At 38.7% G+C, this 15,455-nt stretch overlaps 1 protein-coding gene across 12 annotated transcripts in view; it reads left to right on the forward strand.

Moving 5' to 3' along the window:
• RBM45 (RNA binding motif protein 45) overlaps window positions 1-15,455 on the forward strand; it is a 474,379-nt gene that overhangs the window by 445,583 nt on the left and 13,341 nt on the right. For 7 of the 12 annotated variants that reach the window (XR_001826509.2, XR_001826510.2, XR_001826511.2 and 4 more), the window contains exons 1-8: window positions 1,891-2,335; window positions 6,914-7,036; window positions 8,648-8,774; window positions 10,859-10,981; window positions 11,751-11,936; window positions 13,921-14,050; window positions 14,228-14,312; window positions 14,527-14,690. Coding sequence is in view for 9 of the 12 variants with exons in the window: in XM_037740024.1 (XP_037595952.1) it covers window positions 2,036-2,335; window positions 6,914-7,036; window positions 8,648-8,774; window positions 10,859-10,981; window positions 11,751-11,936; window positions 13,921-14,050; window positions 14,228-14,312; window positions 14,527-14,690 (1,238 nt within the window). In the remaining 3 variants the exon portion in view is untranslated. Of the gene's footprint in view, window positions 1-1,890; window positions 2,336-6,913; window positions 7,037-8,647; window positions 8,775-10,858; window positions 10,982-11,750; window positions 11,937-13,920; window positions 14,051-14,227; window positions 14,313-14,526; window positions 14,691-15,455 lie in introns of those variants that run through there. The other 5 variants (XM_017532663.2, XM_017532664.2, XM_017532665.2 and 2 more) reach the window with 4 other exon arrangements.

Consider the following 15,455-nt stretch of genomic DNA (forward strand, 5'->3'; position numbering starts at 1 on the left):
CTCATTTTACAGATAAAGAATGTAATACAAGGAGAAATTATAAAAAATCTTGTTAGTGCTAAATCCAGGGTGACAACTCACAATCCCTGACTCTCAGTAACCATCACACAACTGTAAAATATCAAGGGTGGAGGAGTGGATACCATAGTCAAAGGGAACAAGAAAATTAATCTCAATTGTGCCATTATACAAATATTATCTCATTTGATCTCTAAACTATTTTGAGCTCCATATATATTATCTCATATGAGCATAACTATACAAGGCTAAGTGATTAACTCTGCAAGGGAAGGAGAGTGATTATTTTGTTCAGTACTGCATCCCTTCGGTATACCACAGTGCCTAACACATAGTAGATTGTCAAAAATATTTACTGATTAAATGAACGGGAGAATTAATTAAACTCGATAGCCACACTCCTGGGTAGCTATTGGGTGACTAACAAGCTTAATTAATTCAACCATAAAATAATATTATTTATTATCCATTTGGTAGGTAATATTATTTCTATTTTACAGTTAAGGAAACCAAAGCTGCAAGTATTAAGTAACTTGCCCAAGCTCACACAATTCAGTAGCAAAACCATGTAACACAATCCGACACTAGCTTGCATTATGTATTTACATGTAAGATTTCCACAGTGGGGAAAAGCAAGCCCTCAGGACACGTCTTTCCTGTTCCTCATTATATATCTAGCTCCTGGCATGGAACCTGGCACATAGTTGGAGTACAATAAGTATTTATCTGGTTGACTTCATAGCAACTTAGGTCTTAGCACCCAGGACTTGTTCATTTGAAGAACTCTAAACTCTGCTCTTGGTCCACTTAGGGGTTTATTCCTTTCCCTTCATTCCAATGCCACTGCTAAATCCAGGCCTTGTTTCTGGATTTCTGCTGGATTTCTGACCTCTCCTCGGACCTCTCCTGTTAACAAGAAGGCATTCTCCACTTTGCTTGCACTCTATGATTTCTCGTAGTTCTACAGCTGAGCAGTCCACCGTTGCTGCCCTCCACCTCAGGGGTGCTCATACAAGTTGAGTAAATCAACAGATTGAGTTAGTGCTGGTTTTGGCTGTACTTGTATCTCTATTACTTTGGCTATGCTATAGGACTCAGCTTCCTCATTTCCAACAAATGAGGCTGCAATTGAATGATCTCAAAGCTTCCTTTCAACTTTAAGGCTCTGTAGTTTGAACTCTATCCCATAGTGACCATCTATTGATCTTATGACCAAGATGGTGAGAAAGGACTCTCCGCTTTGACCAAAACTTAGGCTCCTCTGAGTCCTCTGCGTGACTAGGCTTGATCTCAGGCTTTCAGTCCTTGTAGCATCCAGATTGAGCAAGAACCTGCTGAATCAGTGTAGTGGAAATCCTCATTCTTGGTATCTGACCACCATCCATGTTAATCACCTTGGCCTGCCTTCAGCAAGTATCCTGTCCAGTTGGTTTAGCCAGAATCCTCCTTAACCCTGATGTTTCCTCTTAGTAATTTTCCACCAGTGACCTCCCACCCAGCTTCCTGGTTATAAACTTGTCCTTATTAGAGTCAAAATTCAGTCCAATCTCTCTCCTCCACTGCAGGACCCCATTGCAGCTGTCCCTGGCCCTGTCACCATGGCTCCCTTTGAATAAAGTTGGCCTTACTGTACCATCTCTAACTAGTGTCATGAGTAATTTTTTGTTTAACACTGGGAAGAATCCTTGACCTTAGGGGTGGGGTAAAGCCAGCGTTGGGAAAACCTGCGCACTAAGCAGCACAGTTCCGCCTGGAGGGAACGTCTGCACAGCTGATATTTGGGCCTGGGCTCAGTTGGAGATTTAGAATGGGTCAGAGTCCCCCGCGTCGCCAGGGGGCGCTGCAGGCCGCTCCCCGGAAGCCCTCATCCTGCGCGGCGGGACAGCGCCAGGCGCCGGACTCCTCTCTCTCCCGGAAGCGGAGCTATGAACCCGTAAAGGCTCGCTGTGAGACAGCCGCGGTGGCGGATACCGCCGAAGCAAAGAGCACCGAGGCCCCTGCGTTCGGGTGGTGCACCATGGACGAAGCTGGCAGCTCTGCGAGCGGCGGGGGCTTCCGCCCGGGCGTGGACAGCCTGGACGAACCGCCCAACAGCCGCATCTTCCTTGTGATCAGCAAGTACACGCCCGAGTCGGTGCTGAGGGAGCGCTTCTCGCCTTTTGGCGACATCCAGGACATCTGGGTGGTGCGGGACAAGCACACCAAAGAGTCCAAGGGCATTGCCTTCGTCAAGTTCGCCCGCAGCTCACAGGCCTGCAGGGCCATGGAGGAGATGCATGGCCAGTGCCTTGGCCCCAACGACACCAAGCCCATCAAGGTGCGGGTGCCGGGGTCGGGATGCCCTCGGGGGAGGCAGTGGGCCTTTCGGACCTCCCTTCACCTGCTGCTCTGCGGGGGTGAGGGAGGGGTGGAACGTCCGTTCCCGGCAGCTGACTAGGCAGCACCTGGCGTGGGGAGGGGGTGGCTTTGCGGAGAGGCTCCCCTCCCACGAGACTGCGCCGGGTTGCAGGGAAGGGAGGGGACGGGATGCGGAGAGAACGTTTGCCCCCGAGAACGGACCCGGCAGCCGCGGCCACCGGGTGGCAGAGCAGCAGTGGCTGGGCCTCCCCGCTCCCTTGCCCTTCCTCATCCACCAGCTTTTGAGTTAACTGCCAAACTCGTCCTAGCCTACTTTGAGGACTTTTCTCACCTTCCTCTCTCAGATGCCCAGAATTTCCATATATGAAAAACAGAAAAACTCTACTTTTCCTCAAGTAGAGAAAAGGCATAAAAACTTGACGAAAGTACTTTAAACTAGGGTGCCCTGGTGTTGGACGTTTTCCCAGTACCAGACAAAAGAATGCATGTATATAGCACTTAAGTGCAGGAGTTTAAAACGGCCACTTTACATATTCATCACATTTTGTGATTTTGAAAATTATTTTAAATGAGCTCTGTTTCTGAAAGTGTTAATAGGATGTATTTGGTTCTTGACTCTTTCTGTTACTGCAACTTTTCTTTGAAAGCAGACCAAAGTAAACTGCCTCAAGAAGTGCCAAATCATTGAGATAATGACACATGGCAGGAAGGGTCATTTTGGGGGTTGAGTTAATCTATGCTTTTAGCACACTGCCTCGCACATGGTAAGCTCTTGTTATTGATTGGTAATAGCCAAGATGTCACTGCTTACTCTCTGTGACCTCAAATCAGGACTCAATCCTGAGAATCTGCCAGTTGCTTAAATCGTACTCTTCATCTGCCCCATGTAAATAGTTGCTGTGTATGTTATTCTGCTGGTACTTTGCACAAAAATATTTTCTCAATTAAGAAAAATGTTTTCCAAATTGAGAATGGTATGAATATGGACTTATATATAAATAAAGGACTCAGAGATATTTCAGTCTCTGGAGGTCTTGTTCCCTCCACAAAAGAGGAGCCTGGGAATACACCAACAACACAGTAAACAATCCCTCCCACTTCTCCACACTTCTTCGAAGTGTGTCAGAGTAGTACCGCAACAAAATTAATTATAGGGCTGTAGCATACAGGATCAGGAGTTGGCAAACTTTTTCTGTAAAGGGCTGGCTAGTAAACATTTTAGGCTTTGTGGGCCACGTACAGTCACTTGTCACATATCCTCCTCTGTTTTTATAGTCCTTAAAAACTGTAAAAACCGTTTTTTAGTTCTTTCATCGTGGGCTATACCAAAAATGGAGCTGTAGTTTGCTGACCCCTGTACTAGACTGATGAGTTTCACTGCTGTCCAATTATGACTTTAGTGGAGAGGGTTTTCATATTTTTAGTATAACATGGCCACAGACCCCATGTGGGCAACTCAAAAAAAGTGCCATATTTGAAATAAATGGAACACCTTCCCCTGATGAATATCTACAAGAGAAATTAAAAGCCCAACACTGAAATGTACCCTTTATTTCACCACAGAGAAATTAAAGTTCTTGCTCCCAAAAAGAATTAAACTTTACAATTTTGTTTTTCACGTTTTTGACTATTCAGTTTTAGCCAGAAGGTTGTTTCACTAGAGTGCAGTGGCTTGATCACAGTTCACTACAGCCTCCACCTTCCAGGCTCAGGCTCTTACCTCAGCCACCCTCCTGAGTAGCTGGGACTGCAGATGTGTACCACCATGCCCAGCTAATTTTTTTTTGTTTTGTTTTAGATGGAGTTTCGCTCTTGTTGCCCATGCTGGAGTGCAGTGGCATGATCTCAGCTCATTGCAGCTTCCGCCTCCCAGGTTCAAGCAATTCTCCAGCCTCAGGAGTACCTGGGATTACAGGTGCCCACCACCATGCCTGGCTAATTTTTGTATTTTTCATAGAGACAGGGTTTCACCATGTTGGTCATCAGGCTGTTCTCGAACTCCTGACCTGCGGTGATCTACCCGCCTTGGCCTCTCAAAGTGCTGGGATTACAGGCGTGAGCCACCAGTGCCCAGGCAATTTTTAAATTTTTTGTAGAGACAGGGTCTCACTATGTTGCCTAGGCAGGTCTCAAGCTCCTGAACTCAAGTGATCCTTCCATTTCAGGCCTCCCGTTTCAGTTGTAACCCACCACACCCTGACAGCCTAGTTTCATTCAGTAGCTGCAGCTTGAGTCATCTTCCACTGGAACACTGTTGTGTTGTTTTCAGCATTTCCAGTTAAATTAATTCAGCTGCAATATTTCTCATGTACTTTCCTTTGCAAAATTTCAAAGGATCTGTTGGACAAGAATATTATCGTACCAGGCCTTGTTCGGTGGAAACCCCATAAGAGCCAAGGCGAGGGTCTGAGACCTCAGTCTGTTCTCATATAAATATTGAATTAGAAAAGAATTAGAGATAGTTACATAGTTATTCCTATGATAATCACATAGCTATTTACATGTAATCATAAATATATACATATATACAATCATATAATTTTTAATTTTATTCGTAAGTCTCAGGTCATGAAGTATGGAACTGAAGTGGCATTGGGAAAGAGGTGACCCTAAGGCAAGATCCTCTAAGCCTTTCTTCACGCCCGCATAAGGGCTGCTGGAGGGCACCTTGGCTACGCAGCAGCGCCAGCACTGTGAAAGTGCCCACTGTTTAGCCAGCTAGGGAAGGAGATGTCCAAAATGGCCGAGACATCTCCTTCCTTGGGGGAGTTAGGAGGAAACTCAGCTCTTCCAAGCCCTTGTGGTAGGCCTGGCAGCTGTCAGGGAGGCCTGCAGTCATCCGAGAGCTTAATTGTCTCTATGTGATGCTGTGCTTCAGTGGTCACGTTCCATGTCTACTTTCATGTTCCGCTTCTGCACCTGGTTCCTCTCTTTAAGATAAGAATTAGTAATAGTAACATAAATTTTAACATCCCTGATATTCTTGACAAATATGAAAAAAGTGCTGACACATTAGGTTTTCTCCTCGCCTCGGCTTCTTGAAAATCCTGAGCTCCTGTTTCCAAGACGTGTGATTTACCTGACCCTATCACTGACCACCATTACCTCACCCTACCTACCCTGCCCCCTGCTTTATACTCAATAAAAGTCAGAGTGTCCAGGCACTCGGGGCCACTGCCGGACTCTGCACTTTGGTTGGCAGTGCATGGCTGGGCCCAAACTCTCTTTTCTCTATCTCTGTGTCTTGTGTCTTTATTTTCACAGTTTCTCGTCTCCACACCTGTAGAGGGGGACTCACAGGACCCTATAGGGCTGGACCCTGTAAGGCCTCAGCCAGAAAATATTGTCCAAGTAAAAGTTATTCTGTGACTAGCTATGTTATCTGATGGAAAGGGGGAAACCTAGAAAATAGAAGAAAAAATTCTTGGCTTTAGTTTTTCAAGAATGCTTCTTATCTAGAGCCTGTGAACACCCATAGTCTATGAAAGTAAAAATTAATGGGAGAAATCTACCATGAGGAGGTTAATTATTTTACATATGTTCTACATATAGACTGTCTCCTTTATCAGAGATTTGAAACACCTCAGTCCTCTGAAATTTAAAAATTTGTGCTCTGATGGCACTTCCAGTCTCATCTTACCTGAGGTTCTTTTTTTTTCTCTAGTGTCTTTGCATATGCTTAAAGTTTCCCTATTTGTATTTCACTATTTACCATTTATTACTGGTATCAGCCGCAAGACTTTCTAATGGGCCATTTCTCTGTTACTGAATACTGTACTCATATAGTGCTTGACATAGTATAGATTTATTGAAGGAATAACTAGAAGTAGACTATATAGGGATATGTCTCTAACCCTGTGGTTTTCTTAGTTGCTGCCACCTACTCTGGAATTTCATAGGTTCCAGTTTTCTCATGCTTGAATGATACAGAGCCCCGTTTACCAGCAGTAGATCGGAGACCAAGATATAGAGCCCCCTTTAAAGGAAAAAGAAACAAACAACGAAAGGGCCCTTGTTTATCGTGTTTTAATTAATTGTATTTCATTTCTTCAAATTGTTCTGGCTAAAAATAAATGCAAAAGTAGAAATACGTTTGGGAAAAACACAATACTGAGATTGGTATTATCTCATATAAAAAGTCATTGCGGGCCCAGCACAGTGGCTTACACCTATAATCCCAGCACTTTGGAAGGTCAAAGTGGGAGGATCGCCTGAGCCCAGCAGTTCATGACCATCCTGGGCAACATAGCGAGACCTCGTCTCTACAAATAATAAAAAATTAGCTGGGCGTGGTGCTGTGTGCCTGTGGTCCTAGCTACTTGGGAGTCTGAGGTGGGAGGATTCCTTGAGCCTAGAACATTGAGACTGCAGTGAGCCATGATCACACCACTACACTCCAGCCTACGTGGCAGAGCAAGACCCCGCCTTAAAACAAACAAAAAAACACAAAACTCATTGCAATAAAAATTGCTTTTGAAAAAATTTAAGAAGTGGGAAAATAGTTAACATTATTTTTGGGGTTTTGTTTGTTTCTTAGGTTTTCATTGCTCAGTCCCGATCATCTGGAAGTCACCGAGATGTTGAAGATGAAGAACTTACAAGAATCTTTGTTATGATACCAAAGTCCTACACAGAAGAAGATCTGCGGGAAAAATTTAAGGTAATTATGTTTTCTAACCAGTTAGCATATGTGATAACTCACAATCCTACATAGGTTGTATGGGTACTAAATCTGAAGTATTGTTTGAATAAGGTCAGTAGAGTAGTCATGGGGAATTACATAACTGTTTTCATAATTTTCAATCTCTTTAAATATTAAACCTAGCATAAATTAGTTTTTAAAATTAAAGATTATGTAAAATCTGAAAGTAGTAATTGTAGTCTCCCCCTGCTTTATTGTGACAGTAGAGATTCACAGAAATGAAGTACAAAGCTCAGAGACTTTTAAGTAAAGTCACAGGTAGTAGGTGGTAGAGCTGTGATTTAAACCCAGACTCTTGGAGCCTGGAGCCTGTTCTTGGTCTTTAAAATTTCAAAGCACTCTCTTATCACTCCCCTCTATTGCCTGGCATGTAGAGGCGAATCAGGCAGGCCTGAGTGTGTGAACTGTATTGTCTAGTATTTGTAACAGGCCTATGGTGTGTTGATACGGTACTACTCATTCACAGAAAGTCTTATTCTTTGAAGAATTTTCATCCTAAAATTGGGCCTTTGAAGAAGTTACATGTAATGAAGAAAACTAAGTACAGCTCTGACCTATGTAAATGAAATTCAAAGATGATTTTAAGTCTTTTTAGCCATTAACTTATGCGATGATAAGCTTTCACAAAAATTATTAAAAAGCAATTTTTAAATTGTTTTGAGTTGTAGTTTTTTATCTTTTTTCTACTAATCTTTCCATGAATTGGGTGGCAACAAGCAAGAAAGAAAATAAGTAGTAAAAAGTAATTTTCAAACTTCCTCTCCTACCCCAATTGAGAATTCAAAAAAATGCTTCAAAAATAACAAATATCAAAAATGTATATTTCATACTTTCTCCAGAAGAAAAATGTTTTGTACCTTAAATATTTATAAATTTTTATCTTTTCCTGAATGAACAAATATGACACTTTAATGTATAGTAATTAAGTTTCTAATTAATTAAGAATTTATAAAATAAATAATATCAATGGTTTATATTCCATATTTCTTTGAACATTAAAAGTAAACACTACTGCATGTTTCTCAGAATAGTAACTTTCTGAGTGAACCAGTGTATTTTAAAGATATCCTTTGAAAAGCAGTCCTTCTAAAGAATACACAATCATTTATGCTCCTGTTAGAAGACAGACAAGTAATTATAGCTAATGTTCTTTGAGTGTTTAGTATGTTCTAAGCCCCATGTAAGCACTTCACATGTTTTTCTTCAGTATCTACTTGTGAGGTAGATACTACTGTTAGTTTCTTTTAATAGATAAAGAGGTAGGCACAGACAGTATCTAGAAAGTTTAATTCCAGAGCTCTGGCTCTTAACCACTTTTGAGCAAGACTTTGGAGCTATCCAGACCATGTACAGATTCTTACTTTTTTTTCTGTGGCTTTGTCCCTCTTTGATTTCTTTAAACCCCAGCTTCCTCATCTCTGAAATAAGCAGTATAAAATATCTGCATATTTTATACTGCTTACTTCTTTGTTTGCATGCAAGGGTCGCATATAAACAAATTTTTGGTTCAGAAATACTCTGTTCAATTAATTTTAAGCCCCCTAAGATAATGTCTCTTAACTCTCTTAGGTGTATGGAGATATCGAGTATTGCAGCATTATTAAGAATAAAGTCACTGGAGAAAGTAAAGGTTTGGGCTACGTACGATACTTAAAACCATCACAAGCTGCCCAAGCAATAGAAAACTGTGATCGAAGTAAGGATGTGTTTGTTTAACAGTGTTAAAAACTTTTGTAAAAAATTCTGATTATTCTAAATAACTGAATTTAAGATTGGTTTTTGCTAATAACCATATCTGGTAATGTAATTTTGGTAGTAGGTATTTAAATACATGCAGTCCAAGGATGAAAAATACCTTGGGGCTATGATTAAACATTCATTGAGGCACTGTCTTGAAGAAATAAGAGCAACCACTATAAGTTAGTGAAATGCATACTTTGGTTATTTGCAGAGGTTTTGGGTTTTTTTTTTTCATGTATTTTAGAATTTTAAGTATTAAAAATTGACTTACCTTTTCAAGGTTTTTAAAATATTCTTTATATTTGTTTATATTTGATCTACACCCCAAAAAGTATATAGTATAACTAATAAACATATAGGTTAAAAATAAGATTTATAAGATGTGCTAACATAAATAATTAATATAGCTAGGGTTAATTTCAAGCTAGTGTGACATGAATTTGATCTTCTGATGTTGCTGTATATATAAAGCATAAGAATTTTTAAGATGTCATGGAGAACATTCTTTGTTGGTATACTTCTAGTTAGATAAATTGACCTTTAGAAATTAGATGTGGAATAATTAAATTACAGGATGTTAGGACATTATAAAAATCTATGTGTACTGGAAAGAATTACTGTTAATCAGTAGAATTCTTAGATACCCCTAAGGTACATACCAAAATTTTCTCTTAGATCCTTCTAAATTTCTCATTTAGCTAGCACTAATTAAGTACCTGTGGTATACTCATCGATACGCTAAGTAGAGGGATACAGATGAATTATATGGCAGCCCTAGCATTTAAGGAATTTATAGCTATATTGAGTAGCCAAGATCTAATAGGCACACCCCAAAAAATAAAGAATAATGGAAGAACTTTTTTTTGAAGGCTCTTTGAAAGCAAGAAGCATGTCTTTTTTGTCTGTCACTCCAAGTATCTAGTACAATATTAGGCTCTCAGTAAAGATTTATTAAACTCTCTATAAAAGTAACTGCCATTTATAGTAGGTTTAATAAGAATTTGCCAAATGAAAAAAATGTTTGTAAGTGTATGGTAGAGTCTGTCAATGGTGAAAAACAAATGTGCTGGATGAGCATGGGAACACATGTGGAGGGGGTAGGACTTATGTCTGGTGTTGAGTAGGCAGGACAGAAGATGACAGCAGTGCTAGCAGAGGCACAAAGCCAGGAGTAAACATATCTTGCTTAGTGCTGTGAAGGCAGCTGTCTGAGTAAAGCACAGTATTTCTGTTGAGACATTTTGAGACACAGTTAACTAGGTACATTGGAACAATATATGGGAGGTTAGGAAAAGTTCAAGGTTAGTCCACTTTAGGATTCTTTTGTAGATTGTTTAGAAAGATTAAAGTAATAACAGTTGATCTAACCACACAAATTTCCAGAGAAGAATTCAAACTGGCTGGCTTTATCCTTTTTTAAGCCACTGAATAATGTAAAGAAAACTGAACCCTCCATGTACACATAAATGCATAATAAGCATTTTGTTTAAAGTTTCAGAGGGTTCCTGCAACCTTCCCACCTTTTGAAGCTCATCCTTGGACCCCTAGTTAAGAACTCTTGATCCAGAAGAAAAAAAAACAGTTAAAGGACTGTTGTAATTAATTGAAGAGAATCTAAATTAAAAACAGAGGCAGGGAAGTTAGAGTGGAAGATAGCATATTCCAAGTGTGTGCATTTTAAAGGAAGAATCTTGGTGACAGATTAAATATGAAGAAGCCCTGCAGGATTTTGATGTCGAGGAACTTAGGTGAATGGATGATGATGTTATCTATAATAGGGGAAGATTGGAAGGGATAGCATAGAATTGTTGATCTTTCATGTCTACATAGATTCATAATTTGGGATACTTGCTATTTCTCATTTACTCTTTGCCATCTTCCAGAAAGCAAAGAAGTAGGTCTGGTGGAGATGGCCATTGTATAAGTTTTACTATGTACAGTTATATTTATAAAGCTGAGTCAGGCACTAGCAATCAAGTATATTTGCAGGTATGTTAAATTTGCTATGAAACTTGAAATTCATGGATTTTTTTTTTTCAGGTTTTAGAGCAATCTTGGCTGAGCCTAAAAATAAAACATCTGAATCCTCTGAACAAGATTATTACAGTAATATGAGGCAAGAGGCTTTGGGACATGAACCTAGAGTAAATATGTTTCCATTTGGTAAGTAGGCTACCTATACTTTAATAGTATAATGTAGTATATGCAATCTAATTTGGGTTTTAAAAAATATTCTGTTATTAGTCATCTATAAATTTCACCTAGTGAATAAATATCTTAAATGTAGCTTTTTATTTCTAAAAAGTGGCTTATAACTCCTAAGTTCTCAATATTTAACACTTACTTTGTTTAACTGATTTCTAATTATAGTTTTCTCTGTTTAGTTATCCTCATATTATAAACTATTGCCACTGCCACATATCACTGTCACTTTTTTGGGCGAGCTTCTGCCTCTATGCAGCTGACCAAAAACTTAAAAAGACATATATAGATATCCTCTCAGTATGAGTCCTAAAATTTTGTCCCAGAACTACTGCTGCTTTAAAATTAGGGCTGCAGAAAGGAAAGGAATAGCAAAAGTAGAAGCTATAATAGAAAAAGGGAAAATGGGTGATGAAAGTGAGGCCTATGAATGTTATTTGACATAAACTTTCAGGTAAAATTCTTGCTGTATTTTTCAGTTTTGCATACTAAACTTATTTCTGTGAAATTATGCATTTCTGCTTATATTTCTTCATTAAAGGTAGGGCAAGGGGGAAGAGTTGTCTGTTTTCTTATCATTAGTCCCATCGGTAGTGCTGATGACCAGAAGCATACTACAAAATACAGTGCCTTTATTCAGTACAATGGACTCTTTCTTTTCTAGTATTTAAAATTTTAAGTGAATTGTTGGCTGTGTAGAAATCTAAAGATTTGGTTTTTTTTTATATTGTTGGAGAACAACAATCTGAATTTTCAAGTTTTGACAAGAATGACAGCCGAGGCCAGGAAGCAATCTCCAAACGCTTGTCAGTTGTATCAAGAGTTCCTTTCACTGAAGAACAGCTTTTCAGCATTTTTGATATAGTACCAGGATTGGAATATTGTGAAGTTCAACGAGATCCTTATTCAAATTATGGTAAGATAACGTTCATATTAAAATACATATATACACAGAGTTTTGTTAAAATGGCTTTTCTCTAGTAGGACTTTTATGTCAGATACTGCTCGTGTGACAGGAATTTTATCTTTCCTTTTTCCCTACTTCAGACTTCAAGTTATGGTGATACCTTAATAAACAAAGCCCTGGAACATATCTCCTCTTTACAAAATAGTTCACTGCAAAATATATTTTAACTCCCACAAAATATAACATTCTGTATTTCCAGTTGCACAACAAAAAAATACCTCAGGATAGAGCCTCTGTCTCGATGTACTCTTTTGGTTAATGCGAGGCAAAGTTATGAAACTCACAGTGTTTCCTCCTCATTCATCCCTAGATATCTTTCTCTTAAATTTGTACCCCTCATTCTCTTCATTCCAAGTATCTGAATGCCCTACTTCTCTCTCTGCTTCTTCCAGTTTCAGTGGAAGCAAGACTCTAATATCAGCCATTTGAATTTATTAGTTAATTGATTAAACCCATTATCTAGCAATAGCCAACCCATCTTTGTGTTTTAAGCTTTTGATTTTATTAAGGCTCTTTGTTAATGGAGGCACTGTGGCATAATGGGAAAGTTTGGTGTTCCTTTTTGCATCAGAATCAGGTACAAATCCCAGCAGTGGCATGTAGCTTTGAGACCTTGGCAATTTGCTTATCCTCTCTGAGCCTCTCTTTCCTCATATGTAAAATGGGATCATTGATACCTTCTTTGCCAGGGTTAGGTAAGAATTAGAGGTAATATATGTAAAATAACCTAATGCAAATTCTGGCACGTAATAGGGCACTCAGTAAATCTAAAGGTTTTTTTTTTTCTTTGTTAGTGAAGGGTGGTAGAGAGAAATCATACTTGGTTTGCATCTCTTCCAGTTTTCTAAGGATACTTAATTTAGTCCTTTTAGAGTGACGTGGCTGTTGATGTAGAAGTAGGGAAGTGAGTTTGGTCTTGTGGACCAACAGGACTAAGGTAATTCCACCCTTCATACAGACACACCTGGCACATTTGTTATATGCATATGAAGTTGTGTTTGTTTTGTTTTACCTCCCTTTTATCTTGTATATCAAAATGTATTTGTTCCTATACCTACTGTTTTGTTTCTCTGGTTGGATGTGTCTGAAATATATGTGCAATTGGAACATCTTTTTATTAATAGACATGTCATCATATAGCTTGAATCTCATTTGAATTAACTTTATATGGTCATTTGATTTCTGTGTTTTATTTCATTAAATATTTTATTAAAATATTGGATGCTTGGGTTTCCAGATGAACATAAATTATAAGTGTTTCCCCAGTGGTTTGTATTATAAATGTGAAAACCTTTTGGTTGTGTCACAAGCTCCTGGTCTCTCTAAGGAATGCATTATACCATTGTCCTTCCCTTTAACATCACCCTCCTAAATTGAAATTTGTCCCTTTGATGGAAATCTCTGCAAAGGAATGTAAAATATGTGACTTGTGATCTGAGATCATCTTTTCTCTATCTTTTTGTTTTTCATTCAAATCATTTTTACTCTCCCTACTGCTGCAGATAGCCAGAATGAGTATATATTCTTTTCAACTATCACTTCTCATTTTGTTTCCTACACAGTATGGTTGGAAAATCTTGATATTTCAAAGTAGATTTCAAAGAATAAAAATTTAGACTCATAAGTATATTGGTATGATATAAGAAAGCCAGTACCCTAAAATTAAATTTATTAGACAGAATGTATGTTAATATTCCATTTTCCTTAAAATATCATGTTCATTTTTTCCCCTAAATCATTTCTTCCTTTTCTAGGAATACACCTATTGCACACATGTATATCAGAATTGTGTTTTCTGATACATTTGATTCTGTATTTACTAGTTGTGTGATGTTAAAGTTCTAAATGGTTTCATTTTTGAGATACATTGTAACACAGGCCTTAGGCACTCAATCTGCTTTCCTGTTTCATTTCTATATATTTTCTATTTTAGGTCATGGAGTGGTTCAGTATTTTAATGTAGCATCAGCTATTTATGCAAAATACAAATTACATGGATTTCAGTACCCTCCTGGGAATCGAATAGGTGTTTCCTTCATTGATGATGGAAGTAATGCAACAGAGTAAGTACCATTCCAGGAGTGTCTAAAGCCAAGCTTTGAGTGTACATGATTGATAGGACTTGAAGAATAAAAATAGAAAACAGTTGACGTCTTAGGTGAGAAAGTCACACAAAACAAGTTATTGTTAAAAGACCGAATATTTCTAGTTTTCTGTAAATTATCAGTTATTGTCTCCAGTCTCCTTAGAAAAATGGCAACACAGATGGTAGCTGCACAGCTTGCATCAGTGGTGTGGAATAACCCAAGTCAGCAACAATTTATGGTAAGTAGGTAAGAATTTAATCTTTGTAATATATCAATAGTATATAAAATAAATATGAAGAAAAATTGTACTTTTTTGATTACCTATATAAGAAAATTTTCAGAGCTATAATGGAAGACCACATAGATGCCATGATACATATCTGTCTTTAGCTCTTGGCCAAAAATCCCTAAAGGGCATTTTTTTCTTTTTCTTGTTTTCTACCTGTTAACAGCAATTTGGAGGAAGCTCTGGATCACAGTTGCCTCAAATCCAGACAGATGTTGTACTTCCATCATGCAAAAAAAAGGCCCCTCCTGAAACTCCTGTGAAAGAAAGACTTTTTATTGTGTTTAATCCTCATCCTTTACCTTTAGACGTATTAGAAGATATATTCTGGTAAGAAAATTACACTTTTTATTTTAACTTATTTATGCTAGTAATTTAAGCATTCTCCTAATCTAGACCCTTCCTTCATCCAGTACTTATCAGGTAGAGAGAATTTGTTCTGTGGTTTTAAAAACTACTTTTTAAAAATATATATATATGTATATATTTTATTGTGTTTTAGGTTTTGGGGTACATGTGAAGAACATGCAAGATTGTTACCTACATGGCAATGTGGTTTGCTGCCTTCCTCTCCATCACCTATATCTGGCATTTCTCCCCATGTTATCCCTCCCCAACTCCTCACCCCCTGCTGTCCCTCCTCTAGTAAAAACTACTTATTTATATCATCTTTTTCAATTTCTGATCATTTTCTTCTCTTATTTATCAATCACACATCCTAAGGCTCTGTATAGAATTTCTTGCTATTTTGTTTTGAAGACATAAAATGGGCCAGGCCCAGTGACTCGTGCCTGTGATCCCAACATTTTGGGAGGCCGAGGTAGGGGGAATCACTTGAGCTGAGGAGTTCAAGACCAGCCTGGGCAAAATGGCAAAACCCCATGTCTACAAAAAATACAAGAATTAAACAGGCATGGTGGTACACGCCTGTGGTCCCAACTACTTCTCAGGATGAAGTGACAGGATTGCTTTTACCTGGGAGTTCGAGGTTGCAGTGAGCCAAAATTGTGCTACTGCACTCCAGCCTGGGAGACAGAGTGAGACCCTTTTTATTTTTGTGCGTGTGTGTGTGTTTTTTAACTAAGCATCTTCTGT

The sequence above is a fragment of the Cebus imitator genome, unplaced genomic scaffold, assembly GCF_001604975.1.
Source record: "Cebus imitator isolate Cc_AM_T3 unplaced genomic scaffold, Cebus_imitator-1.0 Scaffold78, whole genome shotgun sequence".
Taxonomy (NCBI): Eukaryota; Metazoa; Chordata; class Mammalia; order Primates; family Cebidae; genus Cebus; species Cebus imitator.